General features: G+C 42.7%; 1 protein-coding gene across 1 annotated transcript; it reads right to left on the reverse strand.

Annotated features, from left to right (window-relative positions):
• Window positions 1-1,074: 1,074 nt before the first annotated feature.
• On the reverse strand, window positions 1,075-2,340 carry LOC117536562 (trace amine-associated receptor 3-like). The gene is made up of 2 exons (XM_034201487.1): window positions 2,168-2,340; window positions 1,075-1,894 (listed from the first exon to the last, which is right to left on the reverse strand). The coding sequence occupies exons 1-2, from the start codon at window positions 2,338-2,340 to the stop codon at window positions 1,075-1,077; spliced, it is 993 nt and encodes a 330-aa protein (XP_034057378.1).
• Window positions 2,341-13,236: the final 10,896 nt, after the last annotated feature.

A 13,236-nucleotide genomic window follows, 5' to 3' on the forward strand; every position in this document is an offset into this window, starting at 1 on the left:
TATGTTCAGTAGGATGTGGAAGTGCAGCCCAAAATATTTGTTGATCTTCTTTATTGGTATTTATTAATTTGATATTATTTATTTAAATGTAGATTTAAATGTATAATTTATTTTATTTATATTTGTATTGGTTTTTCAGTTGAATTATACTTAAGGTTCAGGGTAATCAACTGTTAAAAAGATACTGTTCAAATTACTATTATTATTTTTTAAAAGTTCAATAAATTGATGTTTTCAAAGTCAATGAATAATCATATTTAATAATCGTGATTTCAATATTGACCAAAATAATCATGATTATGATTTTTGCCTTAATCGAGCAGCCCTAGCGAGGTCCCGATCATCGCTGATTGAAGCTTTAATTTGTATTGCCTAAATATTATGAATGTTTTCCTACATTTTAATCCCTCATTATTTGCAAGAGACAGTACATGTAAATGATCATGGGCAATGGTAAAATAAACATGTGTTAGCACTCAACAAGATTTATTTGTGTTCTTGTTATATTATATCGTCATTGTGTTGGAGAACCAAATCTGATATGTGTCAGTAAAACCTTCTCTCCTTTTTCTCTCTCTCTCTCTCTCACACACACACACACACACACGCACGCACACACACACACACACACACACACACCACACACACACACACACAACACACACACACACACACACACACACACACACACACACACACACACACACACACACAGGACAGCTCTGTCTTTTTGTTTGAAGTTGCAGACTGACCTTCTGCCAACGACATACTCAATCAGTCTGTACTGCATACTGTTTACAAAATTAACAATTGAACATATCATTACCAGAATACTGGTCAAGCTGAAGTCCACACAGGTTAAAAACTACTACTTCTTCCACACAATGTAATATTTTCAAATTGTATTTTGTATCAAATTATTTAATATATTTTAGTTACATATGTTTCACTACATTAAATAATGTCTAATCTTTCTTCAGCCATTACACATTGCATTCTGACTCAGCAACAATAGCAACAATATGTCCATCTGAACAGAGGTTTTTTAGAATGTATCTCAACCCCAGCCCGTCATTACAGTATTTTAGAATCACACGAGTAAGACTGAACTATCTTAAGGGTAACAATGAGCTTGATAGATTTTCTAAACCAGGGGTATAACGAGGCATAAATCAATGGGTTCAGACAAGAGTTAAAATACAGCAACCAGAGTAGAATGGGTGAGGTTGAACTACTATTTTCAATATCCTCACCTATAAGGGATGGAGTGTAATATGGAAAAAAACATATTAGAAACACAAGGACAACAACACCAAGAGTCCTGGCTGCTTTCATCTCAGATTTCTTAACAGTTGCACCAACTGAACGTTGCATAGTGACAGCGATAACATGAGATCGCATGGCTCGAGCCTGAGACACAGCCACCACAAACACTCTCATATACAGAACTATGATAACAGTAATGGGGGCAATAAAGGTAACGACAAAGTCAACAGCTCCTGTGATATTATCAGTAACAAATAAACACTCTCCATGGCAAGAATTCTGTGAATCAGGTTGTCTCAGAAAGTCCTTTAAAATAAGACAATTATAGATAACAGAGCCAATCCAACAAAGACAGATGCAGATTTTTGTTCTGTTGAGAGTTACTCTGATGGTGTAATGTAGAGGGTCACATATAGCAAAATAACGATCAATGGATATGAGCACCATGTTTCCAACCGTAGAAGAGGTAATGACAAAAGTAACAATTAAATACAGAGCACACGTCAGGTCACCCAAGTACCAGCAAGCCTCTGTTGAAATGATTTTAACAGGCATCAAAATGAGGCCCACAAGGAAGTCTGAGACAGCCAGGGAGAGGATGAGGAGGTTAGTGGGGGTGTGGAGCTGCCTGGAAAGGAAGAATATCATCATAAATAAGATTATCAACAATAGCTTGTAACAACAAACAGCAGTAAAACACAAAAAAGAATTGAATGGATATGCATTTGTTGTGGAGTGCCTGCTTTAACTATTTTGACACACAACGACAGGTTTGAATATGTTATCATTTAAAACAGAACATTTATTATCTGAAACATTAATTAAAAGGATATGCGTTGCTAAATCATGTTACTTTTCAATCATTAACATATATAAGTTTAAGCTGAAAGTTTGTCTGTGCCTGAAGTGGGAGATAGAGATGATGACCAGCAGGTTGAGAGCTGCAGTGATCAGAGCGATGAAGGACAGCAGGATGTAACCAAGCAGGACATCTGACTGAGCTGTCGTAGGCTTCCTGCAGGATTTGTTGAAGAGTTGTGGAAAGCAGAGTTCAACCATTTGGGAAGTCTCCATCTGCAGAGAGACGTGTTGAGAAGCTGCTGTGTTCTGGCAAAGCTCTCTGTTCTACAGCTGATATATCTCTTCTCTTCTGTCTTGCCCTACTTTCTCTCTAGCTAAGACTGAAATCCCTAAACTCTACTTTGTTTTCTGCAGTCATCTTCATCTCAGTCTTCATCATTTGCTTCCATGCATCAGATGTAATGGCTGCCGGATTTGGCACTCCCCCACTAACATTGGCCAGGACGGTCATCCTCTCACAAAAATGACCCTGGTGTTAGTTATTACCTTCATGTTTAACCATACAAAATCAATTTACTCTGGATTCATGGTGTATTAAATGGCAGGGGGGCTTCTAAATCTGGCAGAGCTGGTGGTATTGCTGCCGGATTTGGCACCCTCCAGTAATTCTTGCCAGGATGGTCATAATCTCATCAAAATCACACTGGTGTTACTTATTACCTTTTTGTGTAACTAAACAAAAGCATTTTACTCTGATCCCGTTAGAAACAATGTTTAAGCCCCTGTCACACTGTCCCGAAATTGACACCAGATGGACACACGAATATGGAATTGTGAATTTCGCACGAAGATGGCCCTGAAGTTGGTTAACAGCCAAGCAACAGCCGAAGCAAGTACGATGCCTACAGAAGGCCACATAATGGCACCCGAACCACACACACAAATATGGTCCTAGACTTTACTGATGATTTAGAATGTATCCAGACTCAACGTAAGAGCTTGTGCCTCTTCGGGGGGTGCTAACATTTAAACATACACTTTATTCTTTACTTTCTCCGTTTTTTTATGTAGATTAGAAGATATTACTTATCTCCGTTAGGTTGTTTCCATAGCAACAACAACTTCCTGTCAACAGCGTAAATTCGCCTTCAAAATAAAAGCATCTAAATAAAACAGGAAGTTAACCTAAATTACATTTAAGACATACAACTGCAACGAAAGTAACAAAAACAATGTAATATCCTTTTCAGTTTCACAGAACACAAGTTGGGTTATTTACATAATATAATAATAATAATGCATTACATGTTTTATTAGAGCACTTTTACAGGTGCTCAAAGCGCTTTACACATTAATAATAATAATAATAATTCATTTATTTTATATAGGCGCCTTTCAAGGCTCTCAAGGTCGCCGTACAAACACATAAAAAACAAGATACACAATACCTAACACCAGCATAAGAAACATAAACAAGACAATGCAACAAATCAAATAAATAAAACAGAGGATGTGTGATGGATAATGATCAGGGTGGATATGCGAGTGTGAAGAGATATGTTTTGAGGCGTGATTTGAAAATGGGGAGAGAGTCAGTGTTGCGGATGTCAGGTGGGAGGGAGTTCCAGAGGCGGGGTGCAGAGCGGTGCAGAGCGGCTGAAGGAAGCAGAAGATCTGAGTGTGCGGATGGGTGTGAATGTGGGTGGAGGTCGGAGAGGTACAGAGGAGTGTGTAAGAGTCATTACTGCGGACATTACCCACAGGAGCAAATGCGGGTAAAGTGTCTTGCCCAAGGACACAACGGCCTGACGCAGTGGCGGCCGAGGCGGGATTCGAACTGGAGTTCACCAACGCCCCTTGATCTGATGACCAACGCTCTAACCACTGCGCCAAAACCACCCAATATGTTTGCATAATTTTGTTGTCCAATAAATGCAATGTCGTCGAAATACGATGGCTAACGACAGCATTGTTGTCATTGTTCATATAGTCGTGTTGCCTTCCTTGCTTCTTGTTTCCTTCGTATTGTCTTCGTGAGGCGAAAATTGCCAGATGGTACCGGTGATCACACAAAGTAAAGACAAAGATGACACGATTTGACAAGATGCCCTCACAAGTGCCTTTTGTCAAAGCATTAATTCATGGTTTTTACTAACCAGTATGTAGTCGTTCCGGCATCATTTTGAAACGTGTATTACAATTACATCACGGTAAAATATGTTCATTTAGTAGTTGGTATCTACCATATTATTTACATGGAGATGAGCCCCGCCCCCTTGCCAGCACGTCCTGTTTGAATGACGCGCTGACAGCCGTGGTGAAATTTGAGCGATTAGAGCAATTTGCATTTGGGTACTGATTTCCCCCCATTCCTGACACCGTTAAGGCTATCCACGACGTCACTCCTCTATACCTCTCCGACCTCCTGCACATCAACACACCCACCATCACTCTTAGTTCTTCTGCTTCCCTTCCACTGAAACACCCTGGGGTCAAGAGCCTTCAGCTGCTCTGCATCCCGCTTCTTGAACTCCCTCCCACTGGACATCCAAATTATTGACTCTCTATCCTGCAATGGAAATGATGATTATCAGAGAAAGGAATGCTATGATGTCATTTAACCAACCCGGTATCACGGCAAGACGTGAACATGTAACGATTTACCATGCTAGGAGACGTGAAGATGTCACGATTTCGTCCCTTCAAACGTGACAGTTACACGGTATTGTTAACATGGCCCAACCAGTGGAGATATACCCGGAAATGCCAAGTAAATGTTACCCCGACGGTCGGTTGTTATTGTCAATATTAATATAATAGTGATTTATTTTTTAATAGTCACACTCGATTACGCCGATTTTCTTGTTGCCCCAGCTGGTCGACACCTCTTTTAGCAGAAAAAAAGGCTACATTAATGTATTAAATCGATGTTAATCCATGTGCATTGCGTTCCAAGAATGCAGGGTTGTTGGTTGTTCCTAGTCTCTAAAAGTACAATGGGAGCCAGAGCCTTTTCTTATCAAGCTCCACAGCCTATCCGTTTTTAAGAGTGCGCTTAAGATCTTCCTTTTTGATAAAGCTTATAGTGATAAAATAAAATAATCTAATAAGAGTGCATTAACGTAGATACGTTGTGCCTCTTCACCTATACATTTTAGTTCTTACTCTTTCCCTTAAATCCTAAAAACGTAGATCTTATTTTTAAAACTTTATCCAAACCTTTCCCCTCTATGACCTCTCGAGGTTATTAGAGGGTAACAGGTTGCAGAGAACGCCTAGCCTAGCCGGGGAGTGTGGAACGTAACCACTGACCCACTCCTACCTCTGACAAATTCAGGTTCCAATGGGGACCTTTCTCCCTGTGTGTGCCTCTACACCTCTGTTTCCTACTTCTTACTTGCTACCCTTTTCCCTCAACCTATCCTAAGGGAGTGCATGTATGTAGACACGTTAGTTTAGCTGCTATAGGCTTGGACTGTTAAGGGGGGCACCTTACTCCGTCTTTCTGTCTGTCTGTACCTGTGTACTCTCATGTTCCGATTAACCCAGTTTCCCCCAAATCTCTTTTTTGTGTCCATATCTACGCCGGGATCCTGAGTCGTGGCTAATCCTGTTGCTGTGGTCGTGTGTCCTGGATCCTCTATCCTGAGTACTGGATCTGAGTCCTGGACTTCGAGTCATGGCTGAACCTGTCTCTGCGGTCCTGCCAGACTCTCACCATACTACTTCCCTGATGGCTCCCACAAGATTGCTGACATCCTCGTGGATTCATCTTCTTATTATAGACACATGCATTTCCTAACATTTGATCTACATATGTTGTAAATGTAATATATTTTCGATTTACACACAGCATCGTCTGTCCGTCCTGGGAGAGGGATCCCTCCTCTGTTGCTCTCCCTGAGGTTTCTCCCATGTTTCCCTTTAAACTGTGGGGTTTTCTCTGGAAGTTTTTCCTTGTACGATGTGAGGGTCTAAGGACAGAGGGTGTCGTATTGTCATACTGATATTCTCTACAAACTGTGAAGTCCACTGAGACAAATGTAACATTTGTGATATTGGGCTATATAAATAAACATTGATTGATTTATTGATAGATTGATGTGTGTGGATGTGGGATTAACGGACGTGACGTTGTGCGATTGCGTTGCCAGGCAACAGCTTCGGTTCATGTTAATTTATAAACTCTTCAACTAGAACCGTAGTTATATTTAAAAACATTTTAGAAGGCCTCACGAAATACTTTAATGTAAATGTGAAGGAATGTGTGTATAACAAAATACATCCGTCATAAACAATACCGGAAACAGACGTAGGTAAGATCCTCAGCTCGGTGATTCGATGGTTTAGCCGCAATGCACGTTTGGAAATGGTGTTTATGCGATGTGAAATCCGATGCTCTGACCATTCCACTTCCTGCCTGCCTGACATTACCTTACGGCTGCGTCGCGTCAAAAATAGGATTCATCCTAATTTTAGAGGAGCCCTGTGCCGAGACTCTTCTGAGCCGTAACGGAGCGTCCACACAGCAGCGTGCGTTGACGCTTGGAGGTGGGCGTATCTGAAGCTTGGGGATTTTTTGCGAGCAACACGACCAACAACCAATCACATGAATCTCCCGCCCCCCGACATACAAAGCAATAGCAATGTTAAAACGAAGTAAACTGGATATAAAATCCCCAAACAGGCGAAAACCTACCAGTTTCACCCACTGTCTCTGCCACCTCCCTCCATGCCTCGCTCCTCCGGTTTGTATCCCGGTAGATGAACAGAGACTGATCATACAGCACCGGGTGATTCACTACCGCTACAATGAATTTTCCCTCAATTTGTTTGAATATGAGGAAATGACCTGCGTAGTCTCTCCCAGCATACACGCGGTTTGATTGGCTAGCGATTGTACTGGCAGATTTGCATAAACTGGATTTCATTGGCTGACGCCTCCGTCGAGGCGTCAAAAGTTGAACAGTGCTCAACTTTTGACGCCAGCTACGCCAGCAACGCTCCACGTCGCTTCCCAAAATGCAGTTCGGCTAAAAGTGACGTCACCCCATTCAAAGTGAATGGGCAGAAGCGTTGGAAGCTTCAACGCACGCCGCTGTGTGGACGGGCCGTAACGCACTGCGTGTGGTGGAATAGCACCCATTGACTAGAGTGGCCGCGATCTGTGCGAACGCCGCGGCGTAGCCGTAATGCGGCCGTAGCGCGGCCGTGACGCGACGCAGACGGAACCGGTGGAAATTAGGGGTTAGCATTCGCCTATACTGCCTATGCCAAGGGCCGGCCCTGGGTGAGAAGCTGCTGTGTTCTGGCAAAGCTCAAAGTTGATATATCTCTTCTCATCCGTCCTGCCCCTACTATTACTTTCTCTCTAGCTAAAACTGAAATCCCTAAGCTCTACTTTGTTTTCTGCAGTCATCTTTATCCCAGTCTTCATCACTTTCATGCAACCATATTTCGTAATTCCCGGCATTGACATCATCTTATTTGATTATGGATGCCACTTTTTCCTTCTCATCAAGAGTGGTTTTACAGTGTAAAGAATCTTAAAAGATTAACATTTTTCTTGAAGTATTGAAACCAAGTGGGCCATGCTGATAAGTTACATTGTGGGAGTGGCTCCTCAGAGTTATGGTCAAAGGATCAATGAAGCCAACTTGCTTCTAGACAATGGATTAGGTCTTTTAGCCTTTTGGGCCTGGTTGTTCCAGGGTTATTTTTTAAACAAAAACGACATAGAGATTGGGAAGGCCAATGAGATTGACTGTTGGTTTGTCTCAAGAAAGGTCTGGCAGCCCCCAGATGACTCAGGAAAGGGACACAGGGTTTCAGAGTGTTCAGCTCAGGAGGAGAGCTGCTGATATCCTGATACTGTCAGGCACTTTGAAGGGCTCCCAAACACATCCAAAATGTTGTCGATGGATAATGAAAAGTTGAAAGATTATAGGGAAGCATTACCCATATCCCAATATCACAGCGCCAGGTATGGATGAGATTTGCCCAGGAATATTAAAGGCTGTAGACCTTGTTCAGGTTTCTGGCAGACATGTCTCTTCAATCTTGAGTGATGGTCAAGGGCTAACTCCTCTTTTATATCAAGGTATCATGTTGCTCAACCACCCAGGAAAAGCTTATGCCAAGGTACTCAAAGGAAGATCTGACCAATTGTATTGAACATCTTGCTGTTGTGCTTAGCTGTCCCCCTTTGTTAGAAGAATCCTTATACTTCCTGTACAAAGTAAAACCATTTACTTCTGAAAGGATTGATGAAAGGGTGTCAGAGGCCTCGGTGTGGTGAGACAAGGAATTCCTAACTTTTCACATGGAATTCACAACTTGTGGTAAATATGTGCAATCTTACAATATGTTTTTTCTCCTTGCCCTGAGGGAGGCAGCTCACCGGCCTCGGTGGCAGTGGTGGGGGGAGTGGCAAGCCTGCATGCTCCATCCGCCATAGTAATCACCGCCGGGAAGTCCTGCCGCTGTGGACCCTCCTGGAGGGCCGGCCCCGGAAGCATCAGACAACGAGGCGTCGTTGTCGTCTTCCTCCTCGACGAACGGGGCTGCCTGGCCCGCTGGCATGGCGAACACGAAGGGCACACCGACATCCTGCTCCTCCATCTCCACCACCTCGAGGTCCCAGTCCTCCACCTCTTCCGGCGAGACATACTGCGCCTGGAAGTGCTCCAGACGCAGGTGGCGGCTGAGCCGCGGGATCAGGCGGCAGGCGTTGCAGGCCACTTCAAGACACTGGTACTTGCGTACCATGCTGTGAATGGATCTGGCCCTTCCTACATCTCGGACATGGTTAAACTGTACACCCCAGCACGTGCACTCCTGCTCTGCATCAGCCAAACGGCGCGCTGCACCCGCACTGCGAGGAGGACCCAAGTTCCCATCAGCAAAAAACACGGTTTGCTGTCCTGGCTCCAAGATGGTGGAATGAGCTCCCCATTGACATCAGGACAGCAGAAAGCTTACACATCTTCCGGCGCAGACTGAAAACTCATCTCTTTCGACTCCACTTCGAGAAATAAAATTACTAACAAAGCACTTATATACTAATAAAGGACTGGTTTATCTAAAGCCAGTAGAGTAAGACTTGAAATATGTTGGTTCTATGAAACTTGATGTAGGCCTACTTGATATGATTCAAGTACATCTGTTTTCTTCAAGTTTGTATCTTCTTGGTCGAATGAACTTATTCTAAGTCGCTTTGGATAAAAGCGTCAGCTAAATGTAATGTAATGTAATGATTGATGAAAGGGTGTCAGAGGCCTCGGTGTGGTGAGACAAGGAATTCCTAACTTTCACATGGAATTCACAAATTATGGCAAATATGTGCATCTTACAATATGTTTTTTATCCATTCCTTTAGCTTTTACATTAACACACACACACACACACACACACACACACCTTTGTACCTGACTAATGAAGCCCATTAGACTGGGTGTGTGTCAGGAACGTTACACAACAAACATCAGCAGATAGTTATTGCTCTCATTAAGGATTCACACCTTCTTGTGTTCATGTCAGATGATCTCAAACTCTCATCTCAGAGGGATCCTCCCAATCAGAGGTGTAAAGGACATCCTCCATGCTGCAAAGCAAACATATGATGTAAGATCCAAACATCAACACATGATGCAAACTCTGTGAGGAGATGAAAATAGTTGCATCTTCCACTGAAAAGACAAACTTATGAATTATACTTTTATGCAGTTGCAATTCATTTAAAAAGTTTAAAGTGCATTAGCCTGCAGCAAATATTTAGATAACACCCCCTCTTGTGTTTGTTAAAATCTGAGCTTCTTTGTGATTTTTTTGCACCTGCGCCGGCCACTCGTGCGTGTTGGTGCGAGTCCCTTGCTGTGTCTCAATTGAAATACTTCCCTTTGAAAGCTGTCTTGTTGAATAATGTAAACACTTGCACATTGTGTGAATTTCAACCAGGTAGCGTTGTCTGAAATCGCACATGGATGCTGTGCCCTACACAGGATTAATGCTAGATAGCTAGCTAGGGAGCAACATTTGCTGTACCAAATCATTACATTATATTGACTGCTCAATAAACCCAATACAATGAACAGTAGCTTGCTTTTAACAACAATTTTAAGGTACTGCTTTTTAATGGTGAAAAAAACAACTTTATAACTTGTATGCATCCAAGTAAACAAGCATTCATCACAACTTCTGTGATTAATGCTCTATCAAGTTTGGAGTCACGAGTCACTCTAGCAGACCCGGCCCATGGGCGGGCCCCCATGGGCCGGGCCCGCCCATCCAGGATTTGGGCCCGCTGTTTTAATAAGGGCTGAATACCACATTTTTATTGTTTTATTATTATGTTTATTGTTGTTATTTGTAGTGCTTTGTCCTAATATTTATTTTTGTATTAGTTTAATATCATTTTTTTTTTTGCTAGGAAATTCTGAATGAAAGGCTGCGCGCAAGACTGGTTTTTTCGCTGGGTTGAGTCGTGTGGGTTTTTGAGTGAGATGCGGCACAGCAGCCTGTCAGTTAGTTTACTCTTGCTAGTGGTTCACGAAAGGAATATGGCAACTCAGCGCCAGATGCAGGCACATTAGAATAAATCAGTTAGCCAACGAGCAAGCAATTCAGCTGGCAATCAATTATATTTTGAAGAGATATTTACTCTCAAGCCGGCTCTCTCACAAACTCCTGCTCTGTGCGCAAGCAGACCGCTGCACAGGCTCTCTGCCTCGCTCAATCTCTCACTCTCTCCCTTTCTCTCCACCGCTCAACCTCACTCCACCTCTCCACCCTGTGTGCGCTCAAGTTTGCCTGCGTGCTTGCCCAAGTTGGCACAGCGTTACAAATGTGCCACAAAACCAACCAATGGATACATAAGACCGTCAACAGCCTTATGGCCACCTAAAACCCCTCTCTTTCAACAATTCAAATGCCCGCCCAAGGGGCAAAACTCTGGGGAATAGCCGGGACGCCAATACGGAAGTGCCACACACTGCAGTTCATATATTGGCCGATAGGCGATGGCTGCAGAAAGGAGCAATTTCCATAGACCCCCATGTTAAAATGCCCAATTTTACAGCAGAAAAAAACATGTTTCTACCCCTGGCTCCATACATTTTATTATGGATATAGTTAGATTCCACCTTCATGATTATGGATCTGTGAGTGAATTGTTTTCTAACACGACCATTTTATTTATATTAGGTCTTAAAGTGTTTGCATAAATTAGGGCGTGGTCACATTGAGTGACGGCTCTGTGAAGTGACTGCTACTGCTAGCTTCTTGTCTCTCTGCTACCTGCTCCGTGAAGCTACAGACACTCTGCCTGCTCAGTTCATCCAGGGAACGCAACTTGAAGCCGGTGTTGTGTCCGTAGATTGAAGCCCTGTTCGCGGGGACGCGCAAACGTGACGTCATCGCCTGTATTGAGCGTTCGTCTAGTTTAATAAGCTTTTCTCTCTCTTTTGAATGATATATTTCTAGTGGTGCACGATAATTATCGGCCCGATAATTATCGGTCCGATATTAGGAATTATGACGTCATTATAAACCCGATAACAGTATTAATAGCCCCGATAATATACAATATATTTTTTGGGTAAAAAAAAAGAAAAAAAATACTGCGGTGTGGGTGGATTGGGATGAGGGGCGCTTGTTTTTCACTCGGCTCCTCCCGTTTTGCCAGTACTGTGGTATTAGTGGTTTAGGAAGAGGGGAGTTTTTCACAAATCCAGCGCTCCCTAACTGCCTAGGCTGTGACGTGAAATGGTGTGCAGCCCTGAAGCCAGGACAGTAAACAAACATGTCGTCGGTAGTATGGGACTATTTCAAAGTTTCAGAGTTAGATAGTTCGCTTGCTATATTTGTATTAACAAATGCAGAAGTTCCACGAGGAGGGAAAAAGGCAACGAGCTATAATACTTCCAAACCTGATTAGTCACCTGAAACATCGCCATCACTACGATGGTGTGTTAAAAGCGCACGAAGACGCCTGCGCTGCTAAACTAGCGGCGAATCCAAAGCCAGCTGCAAAGGCACCGGGGCTTTTACCTATCGACAGAGGCTTTGAAAAAAGGCAAGAACTTTATTTGGGAAAATAAATATGGTCACTTTGAAGAGTCAAAACTGTTCTTGGCTTTGTTTTGTTCATACACTGAACAAAAATATAAATGCAACACTTTTGTTTTTGCTCCCATTTTTCATGAGATGAACTCAAAGATCTAAAACATTTTCTATAAACACAAAATAACCATTTCTCTCAAATATTGTTCACAAATCTGAAAGAATCTGTGATAGTGAGCACTTCTCCTTTGCAGAGATAATCCATCCCGCCTCACAGGTGTGGCATATCAAGATGCTGATTAGACAGCATGATTATTGCACAGGTGTGCCTTAGGCTGGCCACAATAAAAGGCCACTCTGAAACGTGCAGTTTTGCTTTATTGGGGGGGTCTGGGGGGGTCCGAAAACCAGTCAGTATCTGGTGTGACGGGTAGGGTTATGGTTAGGGGTAGGGTTAATGTTGTGAATCGAGTGGCCCATGGTGGTGGTATTATGGCATACCATAATAGGCGTATGTTATGAACGACGAAACACAGGCCACTCGATTCACAACATTACCCTAACCCTAACCCTACCCCTAACCTACCGCTCACACCAGATACTGACTGGTTTTCGTACCCCCCCAGACCCCCCCAATAAAGCAAAAATGCACGTTTCACACTGCCATTAACAACCAACACACAAACACCAACGCAACTTCAATAAAAAAAAAACATGCTGAAAAGTCTATTGTCTTTCACACACATTGCAGGGGTGTAGTGCTATTGTATAGCGCACCTATGACTTGTGCAGACATGCACGGTTGTGGCACGACCACCAAAACAGAAACATATGGACATAGGCCACCATATAAAAAGTGTGCAAATGTATTTAGTATCCTGTCCATGTGAACATGTTTTAGGTGGGGGATGGACCTACATCTCTCAACACCCATATGAAACAGAACTGTAAACAGATTTACTTTTTTTCTTTATGGATATTGTACTAATCACTCCCCTTTTAAACTGTATTCTTGTGTTACTGTCCTATAGTATTTCCTATAGGCTAGCTAGTGGATCAACGGAGCTGTTAGATTAACATTAACGTGCTTATTGTAGTTCTGAGTGCAAT

The sequence above is a fragment of the Gymnodraco acuticeps genome, unplaced genomic scaffold (assembly GCF_902827175.1).
Source record: "Gymnodraco acuticeps unplaced genomic scaffold, fGymAcu1.1, whole genome shotgun sequence".
Lineage (NCBI taxonomy): Eukaryota > Metazoa > Chordata > Actinopteri > Perciformes > Bathydraconidae > Gymnodraco > Gymnodraco acuticeps.